Source organism: Helicoverpa zea, chromosome 4 (assembly GCF_022581195.2).
Source record: "Helicoverpa zea isolate HzStark_Cry1AcR chromosome 4, ilHelZeax1.1, whole genome shotgun sequence".
Lineage (NCBI taxonomy): Eukaryota > Metazoa > Arthropoda > Insecta > Lepidoptera > Noctuidae > Helicoverpa > Helicoverpa zea.
This window is the reverse complement of record NC_061455.1, coordinates 9,733,258-9,752,334: the sequence shown is the minus strand read 5'-3', so window position 1 is coordinate 9,752,334 and position 19,077 is coordinate 9,733,258. Positions and strand designations below refer to the sequence as shown.

At 37.6% G+C, this 19,077-nt stretch overlaps 3 protein-coding genes across 7 annotated transcripts; 1 reads left to right on the top strand and 2 right to left on the bottom strand.

Moving 5' to 3' along the window:
- Positions 1–2,419: 2,419 nt before the first annotated feature.
- LOC124629580 (RNA polymerase II transcriptional coactivator) lies at positions 2,420–3,492 on the bottom strand. Of its 4 annotated transcripts, none has more exons than XM_047163052.1 (3): positions 3,357–3,492; positions 3,097–3,181; positions 2,420–2,729 (listed from the first exon to the last, which is right to left on the bottom strand). In XM_047163052.1, exons 2-3 carry the CDS (start codon positions 3,157–3,159, stop codon positions 2,472–2,474), a joined length of 321 nt encoding a protein of 106 aa, XP_047019008.1. In that variant the 5' UTR covers positions 3,160–3,181; positions 3,357–3,492; the 3' UTR covers positions 2,420–2,471. The 4 variants fall into 4 exon arrangements, with proteins under 4 accessions (XP_047019008.1, XP_047019012.1, XP_047019009.1 ...); XM_047163056.1 differs by having other exon boundaries at positions 3,353–3,457; XM_047163053.1 differs by having other exon boundaries at positions 3,282–3,424.
- Positions 3,493–3,697: 205 nt separating this feature from the next.
- LOC124629579 lies at positions 3,698–5,314 on the top strand. Its single transcript, XM_047163051.1, has 2 exons — positions 3,698–3,894; positions 4,151–5,314. Exons 1-2 carry the CDS (start codon positions 3,822–3,824, stop codon positions 5,293–5,295), a joined length of 1,218 nt encoding a protein of 405 aa, XP_047019007.1. The 5' UTR covers positions 3,698–3,821; the 3' UTR covers positions 5,296–5,314.
- On the bottom strand, positions 5,286–16,620 carry LOC124629577 (formin-2). 2 transcript variants are annotated; one of them, XM_047163049.1, is made up of 10 exons: positions 15,701–16,620; positions 13,747–13,920; positions 11,273–11,448; positions 8,952–10,839; positions 8,348–8,736; positions 8,031–8,240; positions 7,730–7,870; positions 7,042–7,225; positions 6,407–6,740; positions 5,286–6,264 (listed from the first exon to the last, which is right to left on the bottom strand). In XM_047163049.1, the coding sequence occupies exons 1-10, from the start codon at positions 16,554–16,556 to the stop codon at positions 6,162–6,164; spliced, it is 4,455 nt and encodes a 1,484-aa protein (XP_047019005.1). In that variant the 5' UTR covers positions 16,557–16,620; the 3' UTR covers positions 5,286–6,161. The 2 variants fall into 2 exon arrangements, with proteins under 2 accessions (XP_047019005.1, XP_047019006.1); XM_047163050.1 differs by lacking the exons at positions 13,747–13,920; positions 15,701–16,620 and adding an exon at positions 12,832–13,344.
- Positions 16,621–19,077: the final 2,457 nt, after the last annotated feature.

Genomic DNA, 19,077 nt, shown 5'->3' with positions numbered 1-19,077 from the left:
GACTAATTTAAGTATCCATTCTGAGTGTGGCAGTTAGTTCCTAAATTATGCAGTTTGGGGTCTAGATTTTCACGTTTACACAAACCTTGTAAGTGTCTCCAACATGTTGCCAAGTATCAATGATGTTCCGTTAGTAATTAAAAAGTTATAGGATATTTTACCATGAATAGATCACTGTTTACAAAGCAGTCGAATATCACGACGTTCTAAAGGAATTGCATGGTAAAATGTATGCCAATAATTAGTTTAATCATTCAACTATTCACTTGCAAAATTTCATGTCATTAAATTCAGTAATTAAAGAAAGACAATTATAATACTGACGGAGCATCGAAAACCTACATAATCCGACCAAGTTCGGATAGCTACAAAAAAGCGGCCGTGCCGTATGTCTAAGAAACGTTCTTAACTTGGAAGGTTAGTATATTTATTAATATGGTACAGTTGCGTACACAAGCGTTAGGAAAAAATAAAACAATTGCATTTCTTGAATGAAAAATATTTTTTTAATAATAACGCCACTATCTACGACATTTTAGTTAAAATACGTAACGTTTATTAACGTTATTTTTAATCACGTAGTTAAGTAATTTATATAAGTAATAATAATAAAAATATTTTTGTACACGGATATTTAAATAGAGAAGTACTTGTTAATTGAAGATTTATTTTTATCGTAGATAGTGGCATTATTATTAAAAAAATATTTTTCAATCAAGAAATACAATTGTTTTATTTTTTCCTAACGCTTGTGTACGCAACTGTACCATATTAATAAATACTAACCTACCAAGTTAAGAACGTTGCTTAGACATATGGCACGGCCGCTTTTTTGTAGCTATCCGAACTTGGTCGGATTATGTAGGGTTTCGATGCTCCGTCAGTATTATAATTGTCTTTCTTTAATTACTGAATTTAATGACATGAAATTTTGCAAGTGAATAGTTGAATGATTAAACTAATTATTGGCATACATTTTACCATGCAATTCCTTTAGAACGTCGTGATATTCGACTGCTTTGTAAACAGTGATCTATTCATGGTAAAATATCCTATAACTTTTTAATTACTAACGGAACATCATTGATACTTGGCAACATGTTGGAGACACTTACAAGGTTTGTGTAAACGTGAAAATCTAGACCCCAAACTGCATACTTTAAGAACTAAGACCTAATAAGTGTATTTTACGTTTATATTTTTATCTTTTAAACCCTACGACTTTTTCTAAATCTGTTTATTAAACAAATATAAACAAATTCAAAACAACGTATGTAAAAATCTACAGCTCTCTATGTAAGCGCTTTATATGAAAACTAGCTAATGGCCAAACGTTCGCGTAGCGGAAACTTGAATTTCTCCGAAGTTTATGCATGCACTGATTTCATTCATACATAATCAATTATACACAAATACACACTAATTTTCGGACACATCTCTTTTCGTCTAAAGTCTATGGATTAAAAAAAGTTCCGCCAGGACAACGTTCGCCAACGTTCGCCCAGCGGAATCTGTTTTTGGTGAATTTCTCCACAATGGCTGCATACACAAATTTTTATTTACCATACACAATTATAGGACGTCTTACACTATATAATTATCTGCATAATTAAAATCTTTAAATTCAACAACATTCCGCTGCGCAAACGCACACATGAGTTATATCATAAAAATAAACTTTCCAAATGCAACATTTCATAGTAGTATAACACCCACTGATTGTCAATACATTATAACATAGAGCAAATTTTGACGAAGTTATTGTTTCATTAAACACATTATAACTCCCTTTATAAAGTTATCGGCACAGATATTGAGCCCTGACCTTCACCTGAGAAGCGATTTATTGGTTTATTGCCTTATGTGTACAGTGCGCAAAGCAATCCCCCCTCTTCCAAGAGCTCAATATCCATGCCGATAACTATACTAACAAATGACAGTAGCTGCCATACAAGAAAATGACTACAAAGCTTTCTATTGATGTATCACTTAATGCTAGGGGAGAGGTAGCTCCCCTAGCATTAAGTGCTCACTGTCCTTTTACTATGACTGCAATCAACTTGGTAACTACTATTGTTTGTATTTTCCTGTTGCAGTTTTTGATAAGGCAGTCAAGAAATAACACTGATTATGTACAACTATTCCTCATACACATATGATTAAAAATATATTGTTTTTACTTTATTACAATGTTCTAGTGCCATGAAAAGGCCTCCTATTTCAAACTATCATGCTATTCAAAACTTATTGACATCAAAAGCCACAAAATTACCTACAATTCAAAACTACTTGAAACAATGAACATTATCATCATACTTGTAAATTACTTCAACATGCATCAAATGCTCAATTCACTTGAATAGACATCCATGTATTGATACCACAAAAACAGGCAATACTGCCTAAATTAAACAAGCAATTATTTAAGGATAACTCACAGTTTTATTACAAGGAACAACAATAAATATATCTCAGCATGAGGTTCTTAGTGTTTCATTTACTTCATCACCCAGTGACAACAGTTTTCTCCACTGTTCCGGTGTCATACTTATACCCTTCTTTCCTGGTAACAGTTCACCATTCTTCTCATAGAATTCTCTTATGTCTATGTATACCTTGCCTTTGAACTCCCTGATCTTAACTAATTTCTTCCCTTCTAAAACCCAGGTAGGTTCTTTATCATTAGTCCTGCTACCCATTTTGGCTTTCTTTTCTGCAGGTGGGTTTCTCTGGAACAAACATTTTTTTCATTAACATAACATTGCTATAAACTACCGTCATCAAGTCGTTCTCTTCCATGTTGGGAGGATGCTGTGCCATTAAAATGCTAACATCTTGATCTATTTATTTTGGGTTTATTAACAGATGAAGTAAAACAGACATTTGGTCTGCTATTATACATAAATATGAGGCATACTGTCGGCATTGAGGGAATATAGCGTAAAGGTAACATATTGCACTCAAAGTTTAAAAAGAAAATGTTAGCCATTTTGCATTTACACGTGTTAAAATTATGGACGAAAGATCTACTTTACAGCTTTCCAATGGGCACCTTAGTTAACCATGTAAGTATCTAAAAAAGAAATGAAAACTTACATCCACTGGCCCATCATCGCTGTCGGAACTGCTGGAGCTCGCTTGCTTCTTATGTTTGGGCATTTTGTAGTTTGAAACAGGTTATCTAGAACAGTTAAAAAATATTGTGGTGATAAATATTTAAGCCACGATTTCGTGAAATATATTACTATAATAATAGTACTATATACAGATATAGTACTAACATTTATCTACAAACCAAGGATTTTCCCTAAGGCTACAACAATGTTTAGTTAGTATAATATTTTTTGCTTACTTACTGCTTACTGCCGGCAAATCTAAAAAACATTCGACAAGAAAGAGAGAGAAGTAATTATGTCAAGTTAGAAGTCAGTGTCAGTCAGACAGCCAGGAATGGGTTGCAAGAATTGATGTGTAAAAATAAATTTTATATATTTGCAAATATTCTAAGGAGAATATGAAGGTATATTACAGCATGTAGTTACGTGAATAATTAAATTGAATGTTTTAGAGAATTTGATGCGATTTGGGGATTCTTATTTTAAAATCAGATTAAAATAGAGATGTACGGTTACAATCACTCTCGGTGATTGGACATCCCATGGACATTCCTACTTATCAAATGTCAAACTACAAAAAATGACATAGTAGTCGGCACTATCAGGTGTATTTGTTGTGTTTAAGAAGTGTAGGTTAGGAAATATTGTAAATACAAAATATATTTCGCTATTATTTGTATTCATAAGTACGTATGGTAATTTATAATGCCGGAACCATGGAACAGTTCAACTCTATTACCACCACCAGTAAATATGTTTCTGTGTGCATCCAAATTTGGTAAGATTTATGGAAGATATTTCCAAAACAGACCTATTAAAAGCATGGGATAGTAGAATTAATTAACTTTTATACCTGCACAACAATGTAGTATGGCTTTACAGCTAGGAGTACGGAGTACCACAAATATGGCTCTTTGTATTGCTGTTATAATTTCATTACCTTCTTATCAAATTCAATGTTAAACCTCTAATTAGATCGAAATAAACTTGTGATGAACTTATGACGGCATTGATAAAATTCCTTTCTGTTCTAGATGTCTCAGCCTTAAAACACGTATTCAATAACATCACAAAGGTGCTATCGAAGCAGTCGCCACTGCACCAAGAAAGTGCTATTTGCTCAAGATTTTTGTACAAATATGATAAGAAATTTCGCAATGATATAGGTTACCGGAATTTGAGGAAAGTAAACACAGCTCTCAAGAAGTATTTGGCACTAAATCTATTGAAGGATGTAGAAAACTTTTCAGTATCTATACCAACAGAGAAAGATGATGATCTGTATTTGCCTACAAGACAGATGCTACAATATGTTATACTAAGAGTAATGGCATTTGCAAAAATAATGTTGAGGATTTGTGTTTGTTCTAAACAAGCTGCAGTGTTCTATTTGGACAGGATAAAGAGGGGTGAGAGTCACTGGATGAGCGTGTTGCCATACGCACTCTTGTGTAGACTGTGGTCAATGAGTATGGTACTCCTGCAACATTCAGCATCCTGGTACCCCAACCTGTATCACTATTTAAATAAACTAGAGTTAAAAGGGTTGAATTTTCTACCAGACAACTATGAATTACCAAAAGACTTTGAAGAATGGTTGGACTTGAAACATGTTGACGAGATTGGTAGATTTGATTGGGCACAAAAGAAACACATTGAGATTGATAACACCTTAATTGATGGGGATGACAATGACCTGATAGATAATATAATGGGCTATATAAATCAATTTGATGAAGATAATATGGACATTGATGAGAAAACAGAGGAAACTAAACCATTGCTGCAAGATATCAAACCTGTGTTGCAGGAAATTCGACCAGTGTTACCTGTGACAAAAATAGACCATGGTGTTGCATTGTCAAGAGAAAGTTTCAAATTACTTCTTAACTCCAATAACAGTACTGCACCTGAGAAAAGCACACCTCCTGTTGTGAAAGAACAACAGATACATTCTCATGAAAAAATAACGAATACTATGTCTCTAAAGAAATTTATTGACACAGAAGAAAAGTTAAGAAATGAATCAGATAGCAAATCACTGACTGGCCACTTGAGCCTCATGCAATGGCATGCTCTCAAGAATGCTTTGACCAAACTATGTGACACAGTTCCCAACAGGAAAATAGACAAAAAATTCCAAAAGATATGGAAACAAAAATGTTTAGATTATATATAATAAAAGCTTTTATTAATAATATTTGAGTTTTATAATGTTTAAATAATAATATTTACAAATACAACAATTGTTACAGCACCATTTTTAGATGAATAACTATGCTCATAATTGGGCATTTAAATTAACATAATGCATTAAAAACAGTATATCAGGTACAATTACGTATGTGCAGGAATACCTAATGATATTCTGTATGATACAAATTTAAAGTACCATTATAATCACAAATGGGGAACCTGTTAACCAATATGAATGTAGTTCCTTTAGTAACTCATGTTCAATTTATACAAAATTATGCCTGTATTTCTCACAAGAACCAGACGGAAAAACTTGAGTAGTTATTCTTTTTGTACATGATCATTTTAACATGTTTTTTTATTTCTCATACCTGCAAACTTTTTAAAACTATTCTTAGTGTTGCTTAGTAAGCTTGAAGCAGATACAACTTCATTAGTGTAAATAAATTAGCAATATAGGCCTTACTGAATGTGTTAGAATCTTTAAAAGAAAACATAATTATAGTTCTTTCAGAAATATTCTTGATTTGATAATAATTAGGCCCTTCTTCAAAAAAAAATATATTAAGTCTGTAACAAAATCGAGAATTATAAACTGTCGAAGTCCGAGTACCAGGATCGTCAAAATGCGCACTTATAACTTTCCGACAATTTATATTTAATATTCGACGGAATTCATATAAACTTACGGAATTACAATTTTACATCAAGAAGGCTATATGCCTGTTTACTGTTTGGTTAGTTATTTTGAATCGGAATGTTCTAATTGGAATGCAAAAGCAAGTAAAGTAGACACATCCTTTGTGCTTTTAAACAAATTAATACAATTTTAGCCATTGTTATCAAGTATTATTTTCTGGACAGCTTCTGTAAGCGCGCCTTCAAGCCACCTTCCTTCTTAGGCTGGGTCATAGGTTTCCTTTCTTCTTGAAGTTTTTTGGCTTCTTTTAACCTGAAACAATGGAAAATATAATTAAATATCATGTAATATTGAAGAAATTAAAAAAATATATAATTGTAGTACCAAATATCAAGTAGAATGACATTCTCAGAATTCACAAAGACAATATTGGGAATAACATCAAAATACGTACTTTTCTTTAATTGCAATTTGTTCTTCTTTCTTATAAATATCTTTGAAATCGCTACAAAATGAGGTCCACAGTGAGAAAAATTCTTTCGGTTCGCAGTCTTCCAGTTTTCCACGTTTAGGAGTGTACTGATAAAACTTAACAGTCGCAATGAATTTCGCGCGGCATTCGTCTAAGTTTTCGTTTTCAGTCTTTAGTTTCTCTTCGGCAGCGTTCAGGAATGTGGTCATCTTGTCTTGGAACACCTCCAGACGTTTCTTCGCCTCGTCATTAGGAGAGTCCTCGTTAAGGTTACGAACGTCGGTGTCTATCACTTTCTTCATTTTATCTTTGCATCCTGTAATTTAAATTAAAATATTACTATGATACTCGCAAAGTTGATAAAAGTTGGTCGAATACAAGTAAGGAGGGGCACTTCGTTTTACTTCGTCAGACTTTAGTCTTAATGAGTAATGCCAGCAAGAATAAAAGTGGGTTATATAAATCAGGTAGACACTTTCCCAATTTAGGGTGTATCCTACATGGGCGAATCACCGGATCCGATCCGGAGCGAATTGGGTTGCGTCGCGTTTGCATCCAGATCACATAGGACAAATCGTTCAAATCCCATCAAACTCCCAAAAATCAAAACAACATACCATCCAACTGCTTCCTAAGCGCATTAAGGTTGTCGGCGACATCAGCGAAGTCGAGCGTGGCGGCGCGCGTGACGTCACCGGGCTCGGGCACGGGCAGCGCGCAGCCCTCGCTCAGCGCGCCGCCGCACGCGCGCATGTACGTGCGCACTATGAAGTGGAGGAGCGTCACGTTCGATTGCTTCGACTGGGGAATAATCAAAAAATCTATATAAATAAAAATGAATTGTTGTTCGTTAGTCTGATTAAAACTCGAGAACGGCTGGACCGATTGAGCTGATTTTGGTTTTAAAATGTTTGTCGTAGTCCAAGGTAGGTCTAAACGGTGAGCAAATAAGGAAAAGGCGGTACGAAGTTCGCCGGGTCAGCTAGTTAAAAATAAATAAGATGAAACCTTGGATGCTGTAAAAGATACGAAACGTCGGGATTAAATAATATTATTATAACCGCGATAAAAGCTGTAAAAGTAGTTTTATTTAAATGTCTAATATTCGCGTAAGTGTCATCAGAAGTCAATAAGAAAAGTCTTCTTAAAATTGAAAACTAGAGAGGGATTTAGAATGCCTACAAAATTCAATTGGGGCCTACACAGTGCAGCACTGCCGCTCTTGCGTATCTAATGTGTAAACGTTTGAAAAGTCGTGGGCAATTTAGAAGAAGAATAGCAAATATTATAAGATAAAAATCTTACCTTCACATCTTTGAGTTTAGATAGAATCTCAAGACCAAATCCATCAGCTTGCCCTCTCTGACCATTTCCACCGTTCATGTAGTTGCCAAGAGTTAGGATGATTGCAAATAATTTCTTTAAAGGCTCACTAGTCATCAGAAACTGAAAAAAAGTTATGTATAAGAATATGCATCCGTGCATCCCTATTACATCCCATTTACATGGTATTAGACTTGTATAGGTACAAAAGACAAAAGCGGGGTATATGTATACAATATCGGAATGGGACACACAAGGTGAATATTTTTAGCAATTGTCTCACCTCACAGGTATGTTTCAAATTATCTAGTTTGTGCATAGTTGTGCTAGCTGCATCTTCGAATTCTGCTTGGAACATAAAGCAGGATATTCTTTCTGCAAAGTTGGGTATACCAGATAAATCTTGTAGGAAAGCTTCAGGTCTGTCTAGTGGTATCTCAGGTTTGTTTTTCAGGTGATCTTTTATTAGTGCCAACTCTTCTTCTGTGGCTCTCTGAAATTTACAAAAATAATTGTAGAAAAAAAGGTACTGGACTTTGTGGATATAATTCAATAAGTACATAATTTTTCATGAAATTAATGTTATCTTAAATGTCTTACCAATTCGCAAATCTGATGCAACGCTTCTAAACTAACTACCGACGTATCGAAATTGTAAATAGCATTCTCAATCTCTGAGAATTCAACGTGTAAACTTTGTGCAAGAATGCCAACATTCTGCGATCTTTTGCTGTCCAATATCTTTATCGGCTGAATCTTAGTCTTGACTTCGACTTTTTTCTTGACAGGCGCTTTTACGACTTGTCTCGAGAACAGATCAGTAAATTCGTCAATATTATCTAGCTTGGTTTCTTCTATTTCCAACCATAAGGGTTTAAAGTTGCCTGAATGCTCTGGTTGGGCGACAGGAGCTGGTGGCACCGCTAGAATGCGTGTCCAATACAGTGGTTTCATGGGTGCAGCCGGCTTTACTGGGGTTTTTCTTAAAGCTGCAACAACAATCATTGGTCAGAATCTTGATAGATTCTCACCCCATATTCATAAAAACTTACTACTTATGAACGCTACTTAAATAATGACTACATTTTTGTCGTCGTATGTCAATGAAGTGAGTGAAAAGTAGCCTATAATCCATTGTAGTAATAAGACGTTTATGAATAAGGGGTTTCTCTTCAAGCATCTTTGAAAGAAACTGCTTACTTACTTGCTCTTTGAACATTCCATCCTCCCACTGGAGGTGCTGGGAAAGGCACAGGCCCACTAGACATAGCCGGAGGAGGGGGAGGCGGGATGCCCGGTATACCGGGAGATATCGTGTCGCCCATGCCTGGTAAAGGCGGTGGAAAAGGACCAGGTAAAGGCGGTGGAGGTGGGCCCATGCCAGGCATTGGTGGTGGTGGTGGGCCGCCCATTCCAGGCATTGGTGGGGGTGGTGGACCCATGCCAGGCATAGGTGGTGGAGGAGGGCCTATGCCAGGCATCGGTGGCGGCGGTGGACCCGTGCCAGGCATCGGTGGTGGGGGAGGGCCCATGTCAGGCATTGGTGGCGGAGGAGGGCCCGTGCCGGGCATTGGTGGCGGTGGTGGACCGGTGCCAGGCATGGGAGGTGGAAGCCCCCAGTCAGGCATGGAAGGTGGAGGCGCAATGCCACGCACGTGCAGTGGGGAAGACCCCGTTCCCGGCATAGGTGGAGGTGGTGGAGCCATGTCGGATGAAGGAAGGGTTGGCTGAACCATTTCGGGAATGGGGGGCGGCGGAGGACCCATAGACGGCGTTTGTGGTTCCGGGCTTACATCCGGCATTGACGGAGGAGGTGGAGCAGTGCTTATTTCAGGTGTAAGTGATTGCCTGGCTGCCTCTGGAACTGTACTTGGTGAAGTAGTATCATCTGGTCTTATAGTCAATGATGGATATTTTTCGAAAGTTTGAGAGTGGGGTGAGTCCAACCCTGGCGACACAGGAGGTGTCCCTGGCATTGGAGGAGGGGGAGGAGGCATGCCAGGTAAAGGTGGAGGGTGAAATGGCTCAATTTGACTAGTTAGTTTGGCTCCTATTGGCGTGAGTTGAGTTACCACAGAAAGTTCTGTATTTGGCACAGACTCAACCGACATGGCTAGCTCTGGGGACTGGTCAGCTGTTGGTAAATGAGTTTTATCATCTGATTCAGCTGAACTGCTAATATTTTCCTGATCCAATGAGATATTACTTGACTGATCCAGTGATGACTGACTATTTGATACTTTTTGCTTTATATCAACCGTTGTATACAAAACTTGGGTGGGTGGAATATTAAAGGTGTTTGCAGTTGTCCCTAATACAACAGTGGGTTCTTCATATTTTTCTAAGTCTGTGGAGCTTTTTGCACTATATGTAATTAATTCAGTGGATGTATATGTACTGAGAAATGAGGCATCTGATGAGCAAGCACTGGTTTGGTCTGTGTTTTTCTTTACTTCTTCAGTATTGCTAAGCTCTGACAGATCATCTTTACGATAACTTTTATTACAATCTCTACTTTTATTCAACTTACAATAATTTACTATTTTTTCAGATCTGACATCAGGTTTACTAGAAATAGCCATCTCACTTTTATGTTCTAAACTACTTAAATCTATAGTTTTATCAATATTTACATTTGTTCTTAGAGTGTCATATTCAGGTATGTTTATCACAGGTTTATTTGATAGCTTAGTAAGTTCATTGGCAAAATTTGAAGTCTGTACTTCTTTGCTAATTAATTCTGTCTTGAATTTCAATAAGTTATATTCATTGATGGAATCTAGACGTTTGTCTAAGTTCTTATTGAGTGATTCAATTTGTGTGGTTATTCTATATTTTTCTAATTGAAATTCTAATTCTTGGAGTTTCTTCTTTAACTGAGATATTACTACTTTTGCCTCATCAATGTCACTAATTTCTTCATTATTGTTTTGGCTGAAAAACTTGTTGTTTTCAAGATCCCGTTGGTTGTTGTCTTGTGTGAAGTTAAAGGAGTCTTTGTCAGGCGGCCACACGGACGTGTGCAGTCTGCCCGGGGTCACTGGTTGTAGTGCCGGTGCCTCCATATGAGCCCAGTAGTACATCAAATTTGGCTGGAATTAACAATTAAATTATGAATAAATGCTATTAAAAATCCTATTTATTATGGCATTAATAGAGTGGTTGTTTATATAGTCCAGTGAAAGATATCCCTCTGCAAAGAGATCTTAAGGATTTAAAACAACAAAATATAAATAGGTACGACGCCATCAGACAATATTTGGGTATACTGTTTATAACTATTACTATATTTGTTTCACATCTAAAACTGACATTAGACAGCTTATCTATGCAAAATAGTAATATTTTAAGTAGTTTAATATTATTCAATATAATGACGCAGTGAGTTAACATTGACTAAATGTAAAACGGAATAATTAGCAGCAAATGGAATCGAAAACAGAATGGATTGTTTGGTTAGGAATTAATTGTTTACACGACACACAAAAATGGTATTCTCGCAGTTAAATTATGAAAGTTATTTACCTTGAATATATTCTCAGTGGGCGCATCCTTGTCTGATATCTGCCTAAGGACACCAGCGGCCAAAAGATCGGTACAGTACTGAATCCCAAGGTTTCTTTGATCTTGAATACTTAACAAGGATTTTAAGTGGTTGTTCTCCGTTATTGATGATACGAACCAGTTCAGGAGCATCTGACCTGGAATTAACACATTAGTTTTGTTTTTAGACCTGCGTATGAGTCTTTATAAATAGTTTTCGAATCGAACATAAACAAGGCTGGTCACTAACCATTGCCGTAAAGTTTGACATTTATAATTTGACAGCTGATGTATATGATGAGATTTTAGTGACGTGAAATGCAGCGTTATGATTTTATGATGTATCGATGAAATGAAATGCGTGCTGAATGACTAATTTGGATCAAATTCTAGTTATTGAGTTAATTAAAATAAACTAAATTACTATATGGAATTTTCTCACTGTCATGTCGGCAGTAGTAGTAATGTCATACTGTAATTTCTTGGGCAAGGCCACGAACAGTTTATTTGGCATCACCTACAAATTATGATCCTTGGAATCCAAACAGCTATGCCAATGCTAGGCTTCGCTATACTGGATATTTATTTTTTTGAGTTAAATACAACTTTATTTTTATTAAGCTAATGTAGAAGCACAGCAATTTCTAGTAAAAACCTAAAGAATTTTATTTCTTAGCTAGGGAGGTCCCTAAATGCTTTCATATGTACGAAACGATCCATCCTCCGAGCCTTTTTCCCAACTATGTTGGGGTCGACTTCCAGTCTAACCGGATGTAGCTGGGTACCATTGCTTTACAAGGAGCGACTGCCCTATCTGACCCCCTCAACCCAGTTACCCGGGCAACCCAATACGCCTTCGTTAGACTGGTATCAGACTAATTTACGAAACGATCACAGTCATATTAATAAATTACAGTATCTAATAGTAGAGATATAATAAATGTCATAATAAAGTACCTACTAGCAAGTATGGGCAATATGTGATATGTTATGTATGAACGTACTGGAGTCCTAACTATACTATACATATTATGTGATTTTCTATGCATGTGTCGACTCTATTTAGACATAATGTAGGTACGGAGATGTCTTTGGAGAATATTTTTTTCAGATGTCTTAATAATCCCAGGGGTAAGAGCACTCACTTTTAAAATTATGTACCTGGAGATAAATCGTACCCATACGGACTAAGGAAAGATGAGTCATTTTATTCTTCATGATCATGCCCTTTGAGATATATGTAGGTACTATTACTTATGTATAATAACTAACAATAGAATTGATAAGCAAAATGAGTATGGAGTATCCCTGGTCGAGAAATTATTTATTTGAAGAACTCTGCCCTGTCTATGCATTCTATGTTCATTTGAAGTAAGTAGGTACTCAAGAGATGACGTCAAATAGATAACTGTTCTGTTCATACTTAACATCTTCCATCACTGACCGGATTTTAACCTTTACGTAACTTATACTAATTTGCATAATTCTTAATTATATGGGTACTTAACATAGCCTAGGTTATTTACATTAAAGAAACGTACATATGTGGATGTGTAACATTTCTCCTGCTGTAAGACGGTCCTTTGAAATGTCGACTGAACACAGCACTGTTGTGTCACTCTGAACACTAACTTGCATCACAATAGTGGACATCTTCAAATCGCACTCTATGCTAACTTTATAATTCTCTCTATTAAAAACAAACATTTGAAAACGGAACCACTGTAAAGTCTTTGGCACTTTCATAGTCAACTTTTTCTGTGGAGCGTATAATACCAGCGCACGATTATGTCTCAAGCACTTAGATACGGCACGAAGTAATTTAGTTTTAGCTGTAATTTCCGCCCTGAACAACGCAAAATCATCGTTATGCAAACGTAGAACATTGCCGATGTCTTGAACACCCTTTCTTCTCGATCGAAACTGACTGAAGAACGTAACATAATTGAACTGTGCTACCGACGAGTTAGTGAAATTCACACGATTTGTTGACAGTTGCATAGCTTTTAATTAAAGATAATAGCCAGCGCTCTTGTCACGTATGCACACTAGTTACTAATGGCCAGTATCTCTTATGGCTAATGATTAACGGCGATAAGAAATTATGGGCTATTTGTTAATAAAAGATAACATTCTTATCTCGATGTTCATTCACCTGTTGGCGCCGTGGTAAATATAGGTGCCTCGTCAGATGATGTGTGTAGAGAGGCAAGGGGTTCATACCCTTTCTTTAAAATGACGTCTATGTATGTTACGTTTAAGTAATTATAACCGAACATATGGACTCAATCATTGTAAACATGCTCATAACATTGATAGTTTTTATGCGTAGCTACCTATGTACTTTATTAAATAAACCTGCGTGTTCCAACTTTTAACTATAGCAGACCACGGAATGAATTGTAGTTAATGGACCATCCAGGCTGGATGCATTTATGTGACGTGTTTATATTTACCTTCAAACTTTTCATACTGCTTGAAGTCGACTTTGTCGGGGACGAACTTCGGGCGCACCACCCGGGACTCGGTGAGCTTGTCGAGAGTGAGAGATGCCACCTTCCTCAGGACATTCGAATCGGACATTGGCACGTCACTAACACTCGAATGCCGCCGATCCTTGTCTGACACCACTGAAGTAGAAACAATTTAGGCATGAGTATTTTGTATTGTCTATGTGAAAGAGAAAACACTAAAGTGATTGACGTTATTGGTTTAGTGTTATGAGGTAAGTTATGATTTTCTATGTTCCTGTAATCATCATCTACGTTAGGTACTTGCTATGGTATGGTAAGAGAAATGAGGATGAGAATTTTGAATTGAGGAAGGTTTTATGCATGAACGTGAATGGACATAGGGTAGGGGACGACCATCAGACGAACAAAGAAACGATGGATGAATTGTGCAAAAGTTACGTAGTAGCTATTAAGTAATCTCAGGCAGGTAGGTTAGGTAGGTATGAAAGACGTAAACATGCTGCGCCGACCCCAAATAAAATTGTGATGATAGCAGGAGGATGATGATGTGACTAGCTATTTAGGCGTAGCGGTTTTATAACGATAGATTAAAAGCCCTAAATTTTTTCATAACAGCAGCTACAACCACTTATTCCAAGGGTTAGGTACCTTGTCTAATTTTAATGAATGCCTTTCATTCTTTACCGCAGCATAGATGTCTAGGCTTGGGAGGGTACCGATAAAGACATATCTCGAAGACAAGCTGAGTGTGAAAGAGTCAATCAATGCTTCGTTGATACCACAATTAGATGCCAACAACGGTACTACAGCAGCTCACCTTTTGTTAGCATGGAACTTGGGTTCCCAAAGAAAAAACGTTGATGCCGTTGTAAAAGCCGATAGGGCTGATCGTATTAAAGTGATGGCTGCCATTACAAAACAATAGGAACTGCCAAAGAACTACCTACGAGTAACTACGAATGAAGGAGAATTAGATGGACTGGATAAAGAGACGGTTTTGTGTTGAAAACTGACACGGACGAGGGATGAAGAATGTAAAAAATCCTAGTTTTTCTGTCCAGGAATTTAAAGCCTAGTAGGAACCTATATTTTAATGTGTATAGAGAGAAATAACAAAACATTCTCCTTATCAGAGCCAACGGCAGTTGCCACTGACTGAATAATATTAATGTTGTCATTAACATAATATGTGAGAGATACCTATTTATTTTACTATCTAACATCGTAAGTAACTCAAACATAGTAGGCGAAGGTTTTTGTAAGCAATTCATCATAATTGCACTCTCCTGCTCGAAGCCTCGTCGAACAAAAGACCAAAAAAACGGGAATAACCAACTTGATGATATCGAAGTACGTCATGTACTTAGCTCCAAAGGTAATCAAGTTTCATTACGAGTGCGGGAAACTGTCTTATATAAGTACCTACGTACTAAGTACATTTTGTGAAGACATTCGTGTTCATTCCATTTAGCAACCTTATATCCCTGAAATAGAGCTGAAAATTGATTGTATCAAGTATCAGTTTGTTTCGGACCCGGTGCGTAAAAACATCAACAAACAGGTTTGTTCGGCCATTGTGAAAAGTAAGCATTGTATGTCAGCAACAGGTACCCAAGAGAATAGAGTATTCCATACGAATAGCAACTAGTTATGTAGGTGAAGAGCCATTGTATAGCATTGATTGATTGGAGTGAGGATTTGTGATAAGGTACTCAGTAAATAGATAACTAACGTGGATAAACTTTATCTGTTTACTCTCGGTAAATAGCAGATGATGTGATACCTACTAAATACTTATTGCATGCATCGTTTCGCAACTCATTTTAATTGTGACTACTTTCTGTATTGAAAATAACATTCGGTTTTTCTACGTTACAAAGAAGACAGAGATGCTGAAAGAAGATAGTGCTAATGTTTGTATTGCAATGAAACTGACCGGTATCTAGCAAAGCGAGTGGTTCGCAGGCCACTGGTGGAAGCTCCACCTTCCTGTGCTTCGACACCGTGAACGAGGTCTGCCCGGGGCAAGCCTTCACTCGGTTGTCGAGGAAATCGTGGTCGCACTCGTGGGAGATTCTTTCTAGATTCCGTTCGGCCCTGTGGTCGCCACACAACCCCGAAAATGCAGATCCCATAACCTTTTCATTCTCGCTTTTGTCACCGCTGTCGTCGAAAACGTCATTTTTTTCTTCTTTTTCCATGTCATCAGTGGAGAGCGAACAGGCGGCATCGTCGTGCGGCATGTCTATGGTCATGGCGACACTCGCGGGCCGCGCGGCTGCCAGGCTCGGCGTGAGGGTGCGCGGCAGGTCGTCGGGCGCGCTGTCGCTCTCGGCGGAGTAGTAGCACTGGTTGAGCTCGACGGCGAGCGGCGTGAGCGGGTCCGTAAACACTGACTCGGAGGTGGAGTCGTTGGCGGGCGAGAGCGCCGGCGGCGGCGCGGCGGCGGGCAACTGGTCGCGGGTCGGTGACCGCGGCCGCGGCTCGCACCTGGTCACCGTTACCTCCGACTGCACGCTCGCCGACTCTGCGCCCTCCCCTTGCCGTAATGTTTTGAACACGCACTCGACCGTATCGTTATCAGATATTTCGATCGGCTCGTTGATATCAGAATCTGGCGTTTTATCAAACTCCCTGTCGATGGCGTCACGTTTGGCATCACTTTTTTTCCTTCCATGTTTTTTGCTGTCTCTTCCTGGTGATTTTCTGTTCAAGTTCCGCATAAAATGTTTACCCTTAGCAGGGGATTTTCCGGTTTTGGATTGTTTTTCGTTGGTTTGTATGTTCCCCATGGTTTAATAGAGTCAATAACTTTCATTTAATGAAATTTAAATATCTTTAGTTAGTATTATAGAGAGCAAAATATAAAAATCTAACTTGAAGCAGTCTCACAGCCCTTAGTAGAAGTCCACCCTCATCCGTATTCATCCCCGAGCATGCGCAGTTCAGGCAATTAAGATCAATATTTTGGTTGCGTACAGATTTAAACTTTTGATTTTCTTATCTTTGTTTTCATGGTGATATTTTTTTTTACTATTAGACTTAATTGCATTGACAAAAAAATCTTGTTGTCGAATATAAAATTGGAAAAATTCTTCAGCATACTCTCGGCTAAGTATCAGCTCGGTAGAGCCGGTAGGACGATGCTTGATTCTTTGATATGCTGGTAGATGGCGGGACGAGTAGCCAACGAAACAAATGAATACCTAGAAGTTTTGTGAAACTACTTACTACTCGACAGCTGCTTTTCAAAGTTCTAGGGCTATGTAGGCACAGTCCTATGTTTCATTGACAGACACACATGTGACTGAAGGTAGATTAGATTGCTATTTTTAGTATTTGATATTAACTGTGCCTATTGCCTACCATCATCTGCATAGGTAGTGTACGGATTGTTTTTTATTAATATGTCATTCAAGATTAAATCGTAAAGCTGGGATTTTATTCCGTTGGTAACGTGTGTGTGCAACTGAGGTCTTTCGGTATTCAGTTTGGAAAATGCGCATTACGTTTTCCATTCCATCGTTCCTTTATTCGTTATCAGCCGGAGGATTACCTCCATTGATGATAACAGTCAGTCTTACTTGAGACTTTAGATTTTCGGTGAAAGCAGTTGTGATGTTTTGTTTTCTCTTAATAATTGTTAAGGTCACGTCCCAGATTCTTGAAATTATTTAGATAGTACTCATACCTCATTATCATTCTGTTTCATTCTTACGAGTCCTAGAATTTATGCTGGCCTTGAATTAGCACCATATTTAAATATTATGTAGATTTTGGCGGTCCTTAAGAACTAAGACATTTTAATTTCAATCCATATAGTCAGACACGTCAAGCAATTCCGTGACAGACGCTTACGACCCAACTCACTGAAAAGAGGGTCATTTTTGGTGGATATTACCAATAATACGTTAACCTTCCGGGTGTAATGTTTGCTGCTCTGATAAATCTCTATGCTGCTACGAAGAGGTCTGCGACACGCGTCATTTGCGTTGGATTGAACGACGCATAGTTGCCATTAAGTCACCAAAAGTGTAGGTAGCTACTTTTGAAAAGACCCTTTGAAGTATTAGATTTTTATGATTTCACAAATATTCGAATATATTTATCATTACAAAAGGCGGTGTATACCTTAAATCACAAAATATATAATGAAATGTATACGTAATATTTTACAGATCCAATATGTTTTTCATTACGACGAACGTTAACGAAAAATATATGTCCGTCCTGACGCGAGTCGGGATCACAGGGATATGGAGCGAAAATATCGTCAAGCGAGCTGTGGGTCTTATGTAAATCTATTTAGACAGCTTTGTTTAGCACTTCACGTCGCGTTTCCAAGAGTTAGGACGCTTAAATGTCTGATTTTTTCATGCGCTTTTTCCTTTTATAGGAAGAGATTAAAGCCGGCCGGGCAGCGTTTCAAAGCTCTCGCTCAACACTATAAAATTGGTAGATGCAATGTCGACAGTTAAACAGATTTTAGAAATAATCAGAGACCGGAGTAAATGAGATTTTAGTCTTATGTAAATCTCCATCTCTGTGAAATTAAAAAAATATATATTATAACCTAGGAGATATGATCGAGTGGAAAATCCGCTGGTAAGTATGAGTCAGTCAAGTCAATCTAAGTAAGTAGGTACCTACCGCACCGGTCAGACTTCCATTGCAGGCAGCTACTGCATTGCGTATTATACTTACCCTGCTGAATTTCATGAGTCTTTGGAGTTCCCAAGAGTATCACATGCATTGGTCGAGGACTTGCAGTTTCAAGGAGTCATCAGCTTGAGGTATCGGTTTTCCTCAATATGTCAAGACCTCTCATGTTCGGCAACCTCCGTATAATGTAGCATTTGATTATAATCTGCAGGAAGACCTTAGTTCCTAAACATTAAGGTCCCTTTCACAACCAGATTATCGGAAGCGGGGTAGTAAAACCAGGAAATATTTTTGTCACACATACCGGCTTTTATCACGTCGCACGTATATTTCGAGTGATTTCCTGTCAACGCCCCGCGCCGGCTCTCGCTACATAGTCGGGTCATAAATAAATACAGTACCGACTGGCGATTATAATACCGATTTCATAAAATAAATCTATTAAAATCACCAGCTTTATAACAGCCAAAATAATGAAAGTGACCGTTTCACGTCAAGGGCACGAAACACTTTAATTTTCTAATCAATTGACTTCGTTTATTACGCGCGGGGAACGCCAATATGAAAATACTTTAAAAAAGGATTACTTATTGAAAATAATAATATTGAAGGGTCGAAGCGATTCCCCCTTAGGAAATAGGTAAACGATGG